Genomic DNA, 17,037 nt, shown 5'->3' with positions numbered 1-17,037 from the left:
CTTTCTGCTGCTCCTGTGATCTTTGACTTAGTGTATGATGTCAGATATTATATGTTGGTAAAACCTTTAAGCTTTCTTGCAATAACTAACAAAGGCTAAGACATGTATCTGCATGAATGAAACCAATCGATCGATTTCAAACAATGTCGGAAGATTTCAGCCTACTTTCGCCGACTATATTCAGATTTTTTTATTTGTTCACTCGAGTAAGTTAAGCAGCTTCTTCCTATATATATACCTCTCTTTGGTGGAGTGATGAATCACACACTGCAAGCTTGAGAAGTGCAACTCAAATTACAATCTTCTGAGCAGAAATGGCCCTCATCTTCGAAATCAATCTTGCAACAAATCATACAAGAAAGTTAAGGTTTAAGTATCATGGCCACGCACTCCCGGTTGGTACAACGGTTTTGAGGGTTACGGACGGTTTAGGAGGATGGTGGGATTTTCAGTGCAAGGGTCAAGGAGGCAACTATACTATCTCCGGAAATCAGTGGACGGATTTTGCTGCTACCAGAATCAACTCTATGATCACTCTTTCCCAAGAAGATGGTGAGAACTTCTTCAGAATTGAAGTAAGGCCATGATCAGCTTGATCGACCTGACCAACCTCTAGGAATCAAGAAACCATCAGTTTTAGACGTCCTAGTTGTTTGCTTTTTCCTTATTCACGTAAGGGTTTGCTAGGAATTAAGTATCTATCAGCTTTTGTATCTTTCCTTTTCGAGACAATGCTTTTTGTATTTTCTAAATAAGTACTAGTTCTGTTTAGTATTATCAAGTCTGTTTCATCATTGATTATGTTTCTGTAGATTTTATCCAGGTTTTTACGAGTTCATAGCATTCATAATCAATTCAGAAGTGAGCATCAGAATTCTTTTTTCAACAACTCCACTTGGGACAAAAGACATTTGTGATAAAGCATTCAATCAAAACACATAGCCTCAATCTTTAATTAAAAAAAAATGATCATCTAAGGAGAAAACAACCGTTCAAGACATTCATTTTATAAATCCCTTGAACTTTTTTAAAAAAAAAAAAAGATTTGAATTCGTACTCTTTAAATAAAAAAATCATGTATTAATCAATTAACTAAATATTCAGATGTAATTCCCTTACACTTTATTTCATTCTATTTAGACCAAAACTATTTCCCCACGTACCAACCAGCATCAGTAGTTTTTTGAACCATAATAGTCTTGTGTAGTTGTACAGATTTGTTATACTCGAACCAGATTATTATGCAATGAAAAGTCTCCTACCAAATAAGTAAGAAATTTGAAATGACAAACTAGTTATTAAGATCAACAAATTTGAACAAAATCTCACTATGAGAAATAGTCACCCCTCCAAAATTGATCTATATCACTCTAGTTTACTAACAAATTACCCTAAATTATCATAATTAATTTGCAATTAATTTAAAATATCGACTAGTATCAGAAACCATTTAATTGTCGTGTAAATTAAACCTTGCCTTCAATAAAGATTAAAAATTTTATAAAAATTGATATGACTATCTGGATCTCGTACAATATATGTACTTCAACTGTTAGACTTAGACTAATATCTGCAATGATTCATCAACATAAATAAATGTCTCATGTGACAAAATCTTTCTGTCATTATCAAATTGAGATATTAATATAATTTGGCATACTAACAAAAAAAAATTCGGACAAATAAAGTCAAATAGTCAATCATCATCACCTCATTATGAAGTGGACCCAAAGGAACATAAAATATAAAAATGTGTTCATCTTCATTAATTCTGATCATCAGACACTAAAATAAGGAAATATCACCATCAATTAGAAACATCAGCAAGAAAATAATTTGACTAGCTATGGGAGTTTCAAAGCTACCATATACAATAAATTATGTTTTCCAATCGTGATTGCTTCGGATGAAAGGCACAGAAATACCATAAAATAAGCCTAAAAAAATTGACTAATCACCACTAGGATGAAGGAAAAGAAGAAACATGTTGATAGACAATGAAAAAGTCATTCATAATCGGGCTCGGTTTGCTGAAGAAGAAGCCCATGTGGTGGTGGATATAAATTAGACCAGTTGGGTTGGGTTGCAATGACAAGAGAAACATTGTTAACTTAACCCAATCCAAATCAACAAGTCTTCCCAACCTAGAGATAAACAAATTCAAAGCTTTGATATGTACCTTGACCTTAGCCCAAATAAAACAATTAAGAAAGCAATATAGCATGGAAATTATGATTTTTTATTTTTTGTACAAAGAAAAAAAGCACTCAACTTTGAGGGGGGATTCAACATCCAAATTATGTTATTATGATATTAAACTATTGAAAATGGATCAGAGCAATAGTTAAACAAATTATCCCTGATTTCTGATATGGGTTATAACATGAAAGGAATAAGTATAACCACTACCAACTCTCTTGGTACGGCTCTAAGCTTTTCTGGCGATTAAATTAAGGCTGAATTATAATCTAACCTAATTATAATTTAATTTGATAGTAATTCAAGACCATCATAATTTCGACCGAATTCTTAACTAATTAAAAATCACAATTTTTTAATTAAAAGCATAAAGAGTTGAACAAATGAAAAAGACTGAAAGAGGTTCTGGTATGTGATGGGTTAATTGGATTGAGATTGAAGACTTATTCAAAATATCCTTTTCCAAGAAAATGGGAGATTCATGCATCCCTTTAAAAAATGAAATGGATCTTCTAATTCAAATATTAACTTTAGCCACCATAATATTTGACCTTTTGGCTTTCCAAAAGGTTTGATTTTGGATGTTGTTGAATTGGAAACAATTATTAATTGTTTGTCTTCTTTGTGGTTACATCTTGGCCTGTTTTTCAATGGAAAACGATAACTCTTCATTGATAATTTAATTTGTCAAAAAAACGTTTTGGATTATTTTTATTAAATTGAACCACCAAATTCTTCAGATACAGAATCTTCTGTATGATTAACTAATATGTAAGGTCAGCCTTAGGCAATGTCAACATCTCTGCTTGTACTAATTTTTCTATTTTTTGTAAGGAGAGTTAATTTCCAATGAACAATACATCTTTTTCAGTCCAGAATATTGGCTATGTGAAGTGAATAATTGACTGGCTAAATCTTTCTTTTTAATGTGGTGAAAGTAATAGGCCTTTTTTTTGTCTTTTTGTTGGTACAACAGGGGATATATATCCTAATTTTTATTTTATGTACAATTTACACTAAAATAAATACAATCGTTTAATTTAGGTGAAATTTACATTCATGAAAACACATGCACATATAAATATATAATAGAGAGGGTATATATTCGAATATGCATGTAAGGGGATTTTTTTCAAAAATTAAAATTGTCATATCCGTTATATTTATCGTGAATTTAATTTTTATGCAGATTGGATAGCTTCTGATAACATTTTGCATAAATTTTTAAAATCATCCAATGATATTTAGAGTTTACTTAATAATGATATTTGAGTGTCTGTATATTCAGGTTAATTAAATCGTAAAATTATTTTTCTCGTATTGCTAATAAATAAACATTATTTATGAAATGCAATCACCTTATTAATCAATATGATCCCCTCTAAATGTTTATTTTCTAATCAACAAGTATATATCATGTGTTCAAACTAATATTTGTTCAAAATTTGATAGCTTGTGAATTGCCGCTATCATGTATTTGACTAATACATGGCTGCTAATTTTCTAGGGGGATAAAGTTTGTGGGCAAACTCAAAGGCTGTAGCCATTCCTGTTCCCATTCCCCGTAACCCACGTGATGAAATTCACGCCAAAATCCAAATATTTCGATGGGACTGCCGGACTGGATCCGCATGGAAATTCTTAACCTAACAATTCACCCTCAACATCAACATCAAGCCATTGAATTAAAAAAAAAAAAAAAAAAGGAAGTCTCCCCACTACCTTTGCTTCATTATAATAATTTGTTAACACTCAGAAAATTTGATTCAAAAATTATCATATGTATTTTTATTAAGAAATTTGAATTTGAATATTACATTTCAAATTTAAAATTACAAAAAAAAAACTGGCAGATACATGTCATATATATATATATATATATATATATGTAATTATATATAATAATGGAATTAAACTGAAAGTCGAGTATTATTGAGGCTGAACGTAAGTCTACCGCACGTGCAGTTAAATATTTAATTCAGCATCACTTGTTTTCAAAGCTTTGTTATATTAATGAAACTTTTTTCACGTTTTTGAAAAAAAAATTGGAACGTCTAGAATTTGTGGACACAGTAACCCGTTTGACTAACATTTTCCAAGCCTTGAACCCTTATAGTTCATTGAATCTTCTTTACGGAGATATCCTACCTAATTTTAGTCTTTAGTTAATTAATTACTTTCTCATACCTCTCTGTTTGAAGATAACACAACTACGTTTTTACTTGAGAAGTACTGATCACAGATTGTTGCTGCTTTCTGGGGCGTAGAAAGAAATTGTCTCAAGAGTCGCCTTCATATAATGTAAGGTAAACCATGGTGGCTCCATTGATTGTGGGCTTGGATTGCGATTTTCGTCACGATTAAATTAAGAATTGTTCCGCTGAGCACGATTGGCATGTGGTATGAGAGCGAATGACATGACCACTTGTAAGTCATTTTCGTAGGTTTGTTTTTTTTAAGAGCTTTTCTTGCATTCGTAAGATAAATACAAAAACAGGCTTGTGATTTAATCAAAAGAAGGTCAAAGCCTATAGAGGAATCACATGGCCCCCCAGATTACATCAGCATGACCTCCTTTTTTTTTTTTTTGAAGGGTAAAGATTTTATTAAACAAACAGGGAATGAAGGGATCCCTATACAATAACAACCAGAAAACAGCAGATGCAGCATCACAGGAACAACAAAACAAACCAACCAAGGATGAGAAACCACAACAGAAAGATCAATCCTGGCCAGAAAACAAGAACAAAACAACAGGAGACAACCCTGCAAAAAAACAACCAAGAGCACACCCAGGAAGGACAGAAAAAAAAACCCAACAGCAGGAGAGACACAAAGATTCAATTGGAACAAACATCAAGTCATAAAGGCGCAGCAAAACTCAGGGAAAACCATGATGAAATCAGAAGCTCTGCCAACCAGCATGATCTCTGTTGGACATATGCTGTGCACACTCAAATTAATTTTTCTTAGCTAGCAAAACCAAAACGTCTTATCTGAAGTTACAGGACTTATATCCATTGGCTAGGATATAATCGTTCATCTCATAAACTGATGAGTAGCAATTTTGAGAAATATAATTGTGGAAGAGTATCAGAGAAAGATGTTTTCGTGATGTTATTGTATTTGTTAATTCTCTTGTTAAATTCGGCAACGATTGATCAGAGATGTTTTATGTATAATGTTATACAGATTCATCATGACTTGACATGGATTCATATAACTTTGGTTATATTAAATCAATAATTTTACACTGACTTGCTTTCATTGAGGAATTGAGGAAAAAGACTATTAAGAACCTTGACCGATTCCATCCGATAAAGAAATAAGATTACTGATAGTAATTAGTTTAAGCTAGTAATGCCTGGTAAAACTAGTCAAAATCAAGCTATCAGATTCTTCAATGAATTACTCCTTGATTTTCTCTGGGACCCGACATTGAATTTCTGCACATGGGACCGGTTGCTAGCCAGTATAAAATTGCAAGACCATATACCTAGTGAGACTAACTTGGTTCTAACATTTAAACAATGGAACTCTTTACCAAGAGACTAACTCAAACCGATATTGACAAAAGATTAGCTATCCCAACTAACAGTTTGGTTTATTTTCCAGGTTTCAAAGGAAATCATTCGGTTGAATTGAAGGTTAAGGACAAAAGCCATCGTCTATGGACATTTCGCTGCTCCATCCGAAAGAAAAGATACCTTAAACCTGTATTTTCTTCAGGCTGGCTTGAATTTATTCGCAGCAACAACCTCAGAATCGGCGATAAAGTCTCTGTTCGCTTGGAACAAGGGCATGTTAGTGGAGTCGAATACGGAATTGAAGTGCAGAGGAAAATCAGATTACTTGGTAAGGATGTTTGGGCTGATGTGCTCTAGCCTTAGGTATAGTATAATACATGTGTGAACCTTCCTTGTTTCTTATTGGAAAAATGTGACTTAAGGCTTTTGGCCAAGTTTGATTTTCTTCTGTATTGTTAATTGCTCTTACACTTCTCTATGCATGCCAAGTTTGGTTTCTCTTGTATATATGTATGATGGCAAATTAGATTACTTCTCCAACTTGCCATATATCATATACGCGTGCAAAGTGCAGAAGCAAAACATTCTGCAAAAACATTACACCGGAAACTTTAGTAGATTGGTGCAAAAAACGTGGGAGACTAAACAAGAAACTGTTGAGAATAAAAGAGACTGGTGCATGGCATTTATCTTTGAGAGCGGTAGCCCAACGATCTGATGAGCGTGCTGTGGATCAAGTGCAATCTTTGATAAGGTACGCAGCCCACCCCTTTACAGAAACAAACTGATGATTCAATGAACATGCAAATGAAATTCAGAGTGATTGAAACCATTTCGTTGGTAGCATTAAGAGCTAGTTTTTAATTTTGTTATTTTCAGAAGCTTGGAGAAAAGAGATGAGAGACAGAAAGGACGATCAAGAAGATTCAATGAAGAGATAGAGCCAGTGCCGCTAAGAGAAACCAACCGATGGTGCTGTGGTTGCTGTTGACTTAGTTTTAACTAAATCATCCTCCCATTTTTTTGGAGAAATCCACTGCCATATATATATATCAAAGAAGCATTTGATGCTATTTAGGGATAGATAATTGACGTATATATAGAATATAGATTAATGTACTCTTTGGATCTCATCTCACTTTTTTATTATTAAAAACGATTTGAATATGTTATCGTTTGAATCAATTACCACTTTACATTAAAATTTCATAAAGTGTGAAACATATCTTCAATTATATCAAAAGTCTCATACGTAAAATTATAAATTCATCCTTCAAATATATTTTTAATAAGACAAATATCATTACTGATGAGTTAGTCAAACCAAGAATATTTTGTTGCTATTTTATAATTTTTTTTTCTCTTCTCATATGTATAATTATAAAAAAATATATTTTTACTTTTCAAAAAATTTATGAAAGAGCAGTTTTAAAAAATTCTCCAAATTTAAATTTCTACTCAGAAGAGCACACATTGTCCAGGCCCAATTTCTTGGAAATTAAGGATTTTAGGCCTTTAGATTTGTGAATCAGAAGTAATTCCAACCCGAGACTTGCTTTATTCCCACTCAAGCAAACCCATAATACTTTGTAAATGGTTAAGGACATCACTTCCCTACTTCTATATCGTTCCTTTTCGGCGCTGCCAGTGATGGATACCTATTGGGTTTCTAGCTATTCATTTACTCTTTCAATCGTCAAAGAACTTTGGGGTGCATGTTATAATTCAATTTACAAGGCAGTTCAAACTGTCAATTTGAGTACTAAAGATAGTTTTTTGTCATGTTCCAGGGTTTACTACGTTCGTGAAAGGATTTTTTGCTGCTTTGAATCATTTCATCAAACCCTTTCTGCAGTAATTTACCCATTCTTGAAGCTGCAACCCAATGCTTGAGAAACCATATTTGATCGTTAAACCTTCTTATATGATAGAACCAGGAATTGCAAAACTCCAATTCTACTCCTATACCACTATTCATTACCTTGTATGAAAATTAAAATTACTACTGCTACCTTAAGCAATTAATTTTTTTTAATAATATCATGGAAACAGGATATCACAACTCAATACATGCAATTTTAATCAAAGGTAAATACCAATTGCAATGACTAGAATGGCTTTTAGGTCAAAGTATACAAAGTTGCAAGATTTCGACATTATAACAAATTTGATTTAAAGCAGCACGGTTTTAAAATATATTATTTAAAATATCTTTAGTAATAATTTTTGTAAATTTTTAACAATATTTTTATAAATTTAATTGCATTATATAAATTTTTTAAAAGCATTATAAATAAAATGTAATTATAAAAGTTAGATACATCGACAAAGACTGTATTCTTGATCTTGTAATTAAATGTGAAAATATTTAAATAATCTGCGTTCTTTTTAATAGCTACTGCATTCATGTACGTGTAATCTACATGAAAACTTAAATTGATGTATGCGGAACAAAAAAAAAAATTTAGATTGATGTATGGGTCGAAGGAAATCTTTGTCGTAGGCATGTTCCACCACTGCTAACCTCCGAAGAAGTTTCTTCTACTTCCAATTCTCTCATTTAATTACCTTAAATTGTGAATAATTTCCAGGACCCGACATAGCATAATGAAACCAGATTTCGATGTTAATGATGTTTGAGGAGGCTTTGGATCTACCATGGCTGAACCTCGAATTCAACCAAATTTTTATTTGCATGGCTTAGCGAAAGAAAACAAAGTAAATTTTAAGAATGGCTCTTAATTTAACTCAGAATGGGAAGTGGGACATAGATTCGTTTGTCGTTTAACTCAGAGATGAACCCTCAAATTGAAGAATCATGTGATAATCACACTAAAGGGATGTATTTAGGAAGAAAATGCAGATAGATCCAACGCAGAAACGAAACCCCTTAATTACCATTACTTTATTTCGGGACACGTCTGAACTCCAAGTTACAAACCTGTCATTCATCTAGCTTAATCACATTCCAACTGGCGATTCCCATGATGCAATTCTCGCCAAATTTAAGAGCCGTTTCACTTGCCTGATAACACACAACCCGTGCTGATTATCACCTCTCTCTCTCTCTCTCTCTCTCTCTCTCTCTCTCTCTCTCTCTCTCTCTCTCTGATTTCTCACACTGTCTGATCACACGCTCTAATGGCAGGAGAAGCAAGCAAGGATGTGATCAAAATCGAGGCTTCAGAGGTTGAACCCATTTCAGTTCAACGATGCTCCAGCCTTGTGCCAGAGACGGAGCGAATCAGGTACAAAGAATGCAGGCGAAACCATGCGGCTTCCTTTGGCCGCTATGCTTTTGATGGTTGTGGAGAGTTCATCGGTTGCAATGACGATGCATTCATGTGTGCTGCATGCGGCTGTCATCGCAGCTTCCACCGCAAAGAGCCTCCTAACAACCTCAACAACGCTGCTCTGCCTCCTCCACATCAACCGATGCCTCCTCAAAAACCACTGCTGGCACCCCTGCCTTTAGCATCCCACAATGGACTCACTGGTGAGACTTCTCTATTCCCTAGGGACAGGAATATTGATGCAGGGTCTGAAACACTCAGTGGAGCCGAGGTAGAAGAACCAAAAGACACGAAGAAGAGGGCAAAGAGAACTAGGATTACGATGGAGCAGAAGACCAAAATGATGCGGTTTGCTGACAAGTTAGGGTGGAGGCCCCAGAAGCACGATGATGCTGAGGTACAACAGTTCTGCGAGGAAGTTGGAATCACCAAGCGCGTGTTCGTCGTTTGGCTGAACAACAACAGGCGCCGGAAGGATTCCATGAGATCAAAGGAGCAAGCTTGGGCTCATGCAGTGGCTGAAAATAATAATATGAGTGCTGCTCAAAATTAGGGTTTTTGTTTTGCCGTCTTGTCTGTTTGTTTTCTGCAGGGTCTGTCTTTCGCTGTTCGCTTATGTAATGTCACTCAATCTGTGTCAAATGTTGCTTTTGGCTGTCTTTGGTTTCTTTGAGCGTTGAAAGCTCTTGTTGTTGTTATGTTTGAACTTAATTTAAAGGTTTTGCTGTGCAACGTGTCTTTCGGTCTCATATTTCATTTTCATACAGTTTCATCCTGATGATGAGCAATGACAATCATTTTAATAGAAATCAAAAGAAGAAAAAGAGAAAAGAAAAAACCCAGAGATTTGAAGTGAAGAGACAAGCCCTTAGAAAGGAACATAACGTTCATCGACAACTACAAAGAGAGAACAAGAAGATAAAAGGCTAGCTGATTAGTAAAACAAACAAGAAACTAATGAAAGACTTATTAACTCTTGATTATTCCTATGACTGCAACCCAAAATCACCATCCTTGCCTTCTGTCATCCTGCCTTATTAATTTTCGAGGCCTGATTGATTTCGTCCCCGCTGTCAGATTCAGACTCATCTGGGCTTGTGGATGACCCTTGACCTTCAATTAGTTCACAATTGGGAAGTATTGGTGATTGCATCAGCCATGGTGTCGGTGGTCGAGGTTGCAGTGCTGCAAGAGGAAGGGATCGAAGGTAGTTCATAATGCTGTATCTGGTGTCCCGGAGATGGGGCGGGGGCAGCACTACTTTCCTGTGGAAGCTGCGGTGGCACCCGCACGTGGCACAAAGCAAGGCTTCCTTGATTTCATCGTCATGGCCTCCCTCGACAAACTTCGGACAACCGTCTATGATGTAGCCTCCGATGGACGCTACATAGTTTCGCCTGCATTCCATGTATGTCGCTCCTTGTTCAACAACATGACTTCCGGGGTTGATCCCTTGGCCAGAACCGGCTCGAGCCTGGATATCTGCAACATTGTTGATCTGATCAGGACTGTTTCTTGCTTTTTCCATGATGGAGAGACGATCGAGTGAGAAGACAGAGAAGTTGATTATAAGCAGCTTTAGCAAATGAAACGGCTGTTTTTGAGTTTGGCCATAAGCATCAAAGAAAATTAGTTTTTTAGTGTTGAGTTAAAGTAGATTCTTTGCTAGAAGATTGACAGGTTCGTAGCTATGACGTGTCCTCTGTCCTCCTGCTACTTAATTACAGAAGCAGTTGCCATAGTTAAGCTCTTGGTTGGATTTAACTTTATGCCCAAGAAAGAGAAATGATCATGTTGTCCTCCAGGGAAATCCAAAATAGATTGAGAATGAAACCATGTGCAAGTAGTGTGTTGAATGAATGGGAAGCATGCACTGCCCTAAATCTTCTTCACCCACTTTCCCTTTATTAGTCTTTTCTGCCAAGTTTGTGTTTTCTAATTATATTTTTTAACTATATTTATTACTGCCTATCTTTTTCTTTTTTTATTAATGCCTTTCCTTTATTATAATTTTGTTTTTTCTAATTATGTTACATCACGATGCATGTAATTATGTATTTTTTTGTTTATATTATCTTTTTCTTCTTCGATTCTATAAACATGGAGTTCATTTTGTCGATTTCTATTAATTTAAAGTTGTTTTTTGTCGATTTATATTAATATAGAGCTATGTTTGTCGATTTCTATTACATATGTATTAATGGAGTTCGTTTTGTCGATTTCTATCGATCTAAAACTATTTTTTGTCAATTAATAAAGCCGATTTTGTCGATTTCTATTATGTATCTTCTCTTATCCATTAAGTTTGGTATAAAATATTTTTTATCGATTTCTTATACGTATCTTTTTTTTGTCGTTATGTAATCATTTCTCGTATTGATATATTCTTTTTAACGATTTTTCAATATATCATTCTTCGTATTGGTATAATTTTTTTAAACTATTGTTAACAATTTTTTTATGTTATTTATTGATATGTTTGATTTATACTTTTTCTACCATTTCAAGTCTTTTATTATTGCATTTCTAGCCCTTTTTGCTGCTTTTGCTGAATTTTATTCATTTTCTCTAACTTGTATATATGCCGTGCGGAATAGTTAAACTGCAAGAAATTGAGCATTAGCAAATTAAGCTATTACCCCATAAAATCTCCTACTGGACATTGGCAAGTTGTAACTGATTAAGTTCAATTTTATGTGAAATAGTGTTTGGGGTCTGGGAAAGTTGATATGTTTCTTTTCAGAATTTTAATCAGATGAGAACTTCAAATTTGAACACAAACTTGAAACATACAGTTGAGATGCAAAAGATCAGAACAGATGGGAAAAAAAAAAGGCTAAAACAAACAAGAAATCAGTAAAAGCATACAAAGAAACCCTAGTTTTAGTACTTGCTTTATTCTTCCAAACCCTCCAATTTCTGCTGACAAGACAACATTAAAACCCCAGAAGATTCTTAGTCTTCCTTGCTGTCCTTTTCGCCTCCATTGATCATTTCCACCTCATCAACCTCACTTTCACTGTCTAACTCTGACCTTTCTTCACTTTCTTCATCAGTTCCTGACCTTTCTTCTTCTTCTTCTTCTTCTTCTTCTTCTTCTTCTTCTTCACTTTCACTTTCAGCGACTTGTTCATGGGGCAGTTCTGGTTGTGGCACGAGAGGAATTGGTGGCTGCAGCGACTGTGGCATTGGACGAACGGAAGGAATGTCGTTGAATACGAGGTAGTGTGTGGCTTCCGGGTAAAGGGTGGGAAGCACTTTGCGATGAAAGCTCCGGTGGCAGCCACACGTGTCGCAAAGCATGGCGTTTTCACGACCAGCTTCCCTTTTGAGAAACTCACTACAGCCGTCGACGGAGTAGCGACCAGCAGGGAGAGAAACGTTGCGCCTGCACTCCATGTAGGTGACACCTTGTTCACCTACTGCTTGCCGGTTGATCCGACGTCTTACAGCATTGGCTTGAGCTTGTCCCTGCTCATGACCAGCTCCATTGTCGTCATCCATGACAGAAAGAAGAGGAAAGTGGATAGAGAGAGACGAGGAGGGGGAGTGATAAGGTTTAAAGCAAGTGAAACGGCTCTTTTTAAGTTTAGGTAAAAGCATCAAAAGAATCGCCAGTTTGGATTTGATTCTTGCTGGAAGAGTGACAGGTTAGCCAAGACGTGTCTTGAGGGTATCAATTGTCCAACCCATTCCCCCTTCTGCCACAACCACCATGAAAAGGAAAAAGGAAACAAATGAATAACGTTTGACACCCCTTATTTTCCCTTCTTTAATTCCTTTTTTTGCATGTCTTTCGAGTATAAGAGAAACTGAAATAAGCCTTTTGATTGCAGTTGTCCTTTTATTAAAAACTATTTATTGAACTTCCTTATGTAGCAAGGAAAAAGTTGTAGGGTAGGATTGAGTCCTCGGTTTCTTTTAAGTTTTGGGAATAAATGATAGTGATCATGAACTACAGAAAATAGCTCATTGTTGTGATGATTGATTACTCATAAACGGGATGTATCATCAAGAAAAAAAATTAGAATATACAAATAACTCATACCCCTCAAACAGAACAAAGGGCATAAGCAATGCATCCATGGTAACGGTCCTATGAAAGCTAAGAAGATAGTTCCCTTACCCCACAATCAAGCATTCAGATACATACAATGCCCTATTAACCGAAAGGGACCAACAGGGAAGAGATGGTAAAAAACCAGCACCATGTTTATTCAGTAATATGTATGTGTGCTCTAGTCTTCATATTCTGTCTCTTCGTCGTCGTCTTCATTGTTATCCGCATACCTCCATCCATCCTCTACATTCTCACGGTCTTCCTCAGTTTCTTCACTATCCTCTTCCTCGTATACTTCTTCTTTGACTGGCCATTGCTTTTTGGGTACAGGCAAAGTCACAGGACTCGAGCCTTTTTGCCGTGCAATCTTGGCAGGAGGCATCTTCACATTTGGCTTGGCCCTGCTTTGTTGTTTCTGACTTTTGCCATTGACTCGCTTTCCAGCATAAGCATCTTGATCACTGGCTTCGTCCATCTCATTGTCAGCATTAGGTGTGGCATTCTCGACATTCTCATCTGACATATGGCCAGGATGCTCTCTCCTTAGATGGAGTTTTAGTTTGTATTCATGTATGTAAGCCTTCTCACAACCTTCATAAGGGCATACATAAGGGCGATCAGATGATGCAGAGCCATAGGCACCCCCACTAGGCTTAGGTGTTTTAGTTATCTTCTCCGTAGGTGTGGCATATTTTGGCACATCTGCTGTCGTGTTCTATAAAATGCAAGGGTAAAATTCAGATCAGATCCCGTATCACACAGTTAATAAAATGACATATGTGTCATGCTCTAAAAAACAGGATTTAACAGCAATGTTACTGACCTTTTCATGGTGGGATGCAATGTGGTTCTTTAGCTTGTACTCATGAGCATATCTCTTTCCACAGTCTGGGTACGGACAGATATGGTAGTTTTCTTGCGAATGTGTTTTCATGTGTGACCTCAGGTTGAAATCCAAGGAGAATGCCTGTAGTTCTCATATTTAAATCAGTCAGAACACATATTAAGGGCAAGCATATAAAATATATAAGCCCATGCACATACAAACAATTAATGGAAGCCTCTGAAGCAAAAACAATAGTTGCTGGAAACCTTAGCACCAGATAAAATGCAAAAACTATACTATAAAATTGCAAATGCTCCACTTAGCATTTAACCAAGTTCTTCTAGTTAAGATTAAGCTTCACTATTCCTACATGTCCTGCTATATAAGAGCAGTTCATATATTCACACTGTTAGAGAACATATAGGCTCCTAACTCCATTTAGGCATGTCATACAAACTGCAATTTCCTTGAAAAATGAAATCAAATAGTAATTTGATTACGATATATTAAAAAATTATCAAATCATTGATCAAAGATAGTTTTCATTTTCTGTTTAAGTGAAAATGCATAGAGGCTCCAATAAAACTAGCCCAAATGTACAATAAGGAGGAAGTCACACACACACAATTATGTTAGAAAAAATTATTCAGGCATAGAGACATCAATTAAAACAACAAAGAAAGAAGAAATCTATTATGACAATTGTAAGAGAATATACCCAAAACAGGGTAATAGAATAAGCATGTAAACTACAACAAAAAGATTCAACATCTGATAGAGTTATCACCTTACCACAGCCTTCATGTGGGCATATAAAATCTCTTTCTCCAGTGTGAATGAGAAAGTGTCTTTTCAGTTTTGAACTATCCAAAAATTTCTGCAGTATCAACAAAAATATAGAACATTAACAATCACCAATGTAAAATCATAGTCATCAGCAAAAAGGAAGACCACATCAACAACCACCAATGTAAAACCATAGTCATCAGCAAAAAAGTAGACCACATCAACAACCACCAATGAAACACATTCAAATAAAATTGAACATGTTCATAGGCCTCAAGCAAAGATATATGAGAAATGCTTCACTATGTTCCAATAAATCTTAAGAGAAATTTTCTCATAAAGCAAATCTGAAGGTTTCCTTGTTTGCATCAAAAGTAGGAAGTTTTAGACAAGATACCTTCCCACAACCCTCCCAGTGACAAACATATTGTCTCTCTCCATGAATGTGAGAATGCTTTCTCAAAGCACCAGCATCAATAAAGGTCTTTCCACAGCCTTCATAGCTGCAAAGGAAAAGAACTTCTGTGGTAGGCTCAGGCTCAGGCTCTGGTGCTTCAGGCTCTTTCTCCTTCTCTTTCAATGCCTTCAAGGTGTTCTCTAAACAAAACAGTAGGGTGAGGAAGTTTAGGCTTAGGCAGGACAAATCTACAAAGAAGAAAATGACAACAAAAGTCCCCTACCAGATAATCCTTCCACACCACCCTCTATGGCCTTACACCAATCCACAAAATCTATTAGTCAAAATGAATTCAAAGAACAAATAAACAAGCTGGTATCTTTCAAACCTACAATGTAATGAAAACACAGCGAAGGGGTCCAAGAAAAAAGGCCAGAGAAGCCATTCTGAAAAGAACATGGATGTATTTTATCGAACTAATAGACTGTCAGATAAAAATTGGACTTAATCCCTCACAAGCATACTTCAACGTCGTATAAAAAGAACAACTCGGTTTTTCTCTATACAACCTCAAAAGCCATAAAGATACAACCTTCCAAATCATCTCCCTGTTTCTTTTCTAAAGTTATACAGCATCTAAAGCCTATGTATAGACAATGTATAGTCTTAGTATTACATTGCAAAATACAAGTCAAGCCACAACCCATAATTACGAATTACTATCCATCGAAAGAAACATAGAACTCACCGTTTACCCACTTCAAAATCATGCACTTTCCGCCCGTTGCTACAACATCTTGAGGCACCCTAAACAAAATTTAGGTCAGATCATCGACGTTGTCTATAACACAAAGCATCACAAGGTCATGGGATGGAGAAGTTGAGCACTAAACAATACCAAAATCTAGGTTAAGATATCCATTTGCTACTAAGATAGAAATTAAAACAAATTCCGCCCACCATACTTAAAAAGAACTCTCAAATCAATATTTCATTGTTCATTCAATTCGTTATAAAATAAGCACCGAAAGGCAAAGGAAGAATGGATTCGAGAAAGCAACAAACAAACGAAAGAAGAGGTCAAATTTTACCATTCTTTGAACCATTTAACAGCGGGTGCCCTGGATTTGAAAATAGGGCGTCTCTCGAACAGATTGTGAGGGAACTGCATCTCCATCTACTTGCCCTTTACGACAATCGATGGTTGTCTATGGCAATTAGTCGAGGATTTACAAATTATGAATCAAAAAAAAAAGTTAGGGTTAGGGTTTAGATTCCATGAGAGAAAGAAGAAGAGGGACAACAAGAAAAAGGCTCGGCCTTTCGAGCCAGGCAGTCAGTCTCCGCCTGTGTCTCTGAATCTTCCTTGAACTTGACCCGGAGTGGACCCGATCATCTTGGGCCCAATCTTGCGGGGTTTTCTTTTGGGCCTCTATCGTGGCCCATTTCTTCTATTTCAAGTCAAAATGGGCTCACTTCTCGCCCAACCGATCACTATATCTCTATTTTTTTTTCTTTTCTCTGAATAAAAATAAAATGGGTTTTTATCTATTTAATTTTTTTCCAAAATAAATATAATTGCTTTTTGTAAGTTGACTATATAAGAGTAGGTAGAATTGACAGTGAATATTAAAAATGGAATAAAACTATTACCTCTTTATGAATAGATAAATCAAAAGAAAACAAAACACCAAGTCTTTTTGGCATTTGGCCCTATTTCACAAACTCTTTGGTGCCCAAAGGATTTATCTCCTCTATCAAGTAATCTTACTATACGAATATAATACATCAATCACTGACACTGCTAAACATATTTTAATGAGCATTAGGTTCATATCCCAAGTCCCTTGCTCCACTTTATTGATTCTCATGCCTTTTTTTAGTATGTTACTATAGCATCTGTAACCTTTAGAGTGACTATTCACCGACAGATATTTTTCAAAGGGAGT

At 35.7% G+C, this 17,037-nt stretch overlaps 3 protein-coding genes across 4 annotated transcripts; 1 reads left to right on the top strand and 2 right to left on the bottom strand.

Moving 5' to 3' along the window:
* Positions 1–8,867: 8,867 nt before the first annotated feature.
* On the top strand, positions 8,868–9,572 carry LOC18607224 (zinc-finger homeodomain protein 5-like). Its single transcript, XM_007041275.3, has one exon. It carries the CDS (start codon positions 8,868–8,870, stop codon positions 9,570–9,572), a length of 705 nt encoding a protein of 234 aa, XP_007041337.3.
* A 471-nt stretch (positions 9,573–10,043) lies between these two features.
* Positions 10,044–10,547, bottom strand: LOC148763906 (uncharacterized). The gene has a single exon (XM_088803275.1). The coding sequence runs from the start codon at positions 10,545–10,547 to the stop codon at positions 10,044–10,046; it is 504 nt and encodes a 167-aa protein (XP_088659401.1).
* A 2,428-nt stretch (positions 10,548–12,975) lies between these two features.
* On the bottom strand, positions 12,976–16,436 carry YY1 (zinc finger (C2H2 type) family protein). 2 transcript variants are annotated; one of them, XM_007041271.3, is made up of 7 exons: positions 16,180–16,428; positions 15,837–15,895; positions 15,372–15,422; positions 15,089–15,288; positions 14,693–14,782; positions 13,903–14,046; positions 12,976–13,794 (listed from the first exon to the last, which is right to left on the bottom strand). In XM_007041271.3, exons 1-7 carry the CDS (start codon positions 16,263–16,265, stop codon positions 13,258–13,260), a joined length of 1,167 nt encoding a protein of 388 aa, XP_007041333.2. In that variant the 5' UTR covers positions 16,266–16,428; the 3' UTR covers positions 12,976–13,257. The 2 variants fall into 2 exon arrangements, with proteins under 2 accessions (XP_007041333.2, XP_007041332.1); XM_007041270.3 differs by lacking the exon at positions 15,372–15,422 and having other exon boundaries at positions 16,180–16,436.
* Positions 16,437–17,037: the final 601 nt, after the last annotated feature.

This window comes from Theobroma cacao, chromosome 2 (assembly GCF_053813885.1).
Source record: "Theobroma cacao isolate CCN51 chromosome 2, ASM5381388v1, whole genome shotgun sequence".
NCBI lineage: Eukaryota > Viridiplantae > Streptophyta > Magnoliopsida > Malvales > Malvaceae > Theobroma > Theobroma cacao.
The sequence above is the reverse complement of the archived record's forward strand: the minus strand, read 5'-3'. Positions and strand labels throughout refer to the sequence as shown.

Excerpts from the sequence above, each read along its gene's own strand:
- LOC18607224 (XM_007041275.3), top strand. The coding sequence starts at position 8,868 with ATGGCAGGAGAAGCAAGCAAGGATGTGATCAAAATCGAGGCTTCAGAG.
- LOC148763906 (XM_088803275.1), bottom strand. The coding sequence starts at position 10,547 with ATGGAAAAAGCAAGAAACAGTCCTGATCAGATCAACAATGTTGCAGAT.
- YY1 (XM_007041271.3), bottom strand. The coding sequence starts at position 16,265 with ATGGAGATGCAGTTCCCTCACAATCTGTTCGAGAGACGCCCTATTTTC. Across the intron at positions 14,783-15,088 it reads ACTGGGAGGGTTGTGGGAAG|AAATTTTTGGATAGTTCAAA; the intron begins GTATCTTGTCTA and ends TTGATACTGCAG. Across the intron at positions 14,047-14,692 it reads CACATGAAGGCTGTGGTAAG|GCATTCTCCTTGGATTTCAA; the intron begins GTGATAACTCTA and ends TGAGAACTACAG.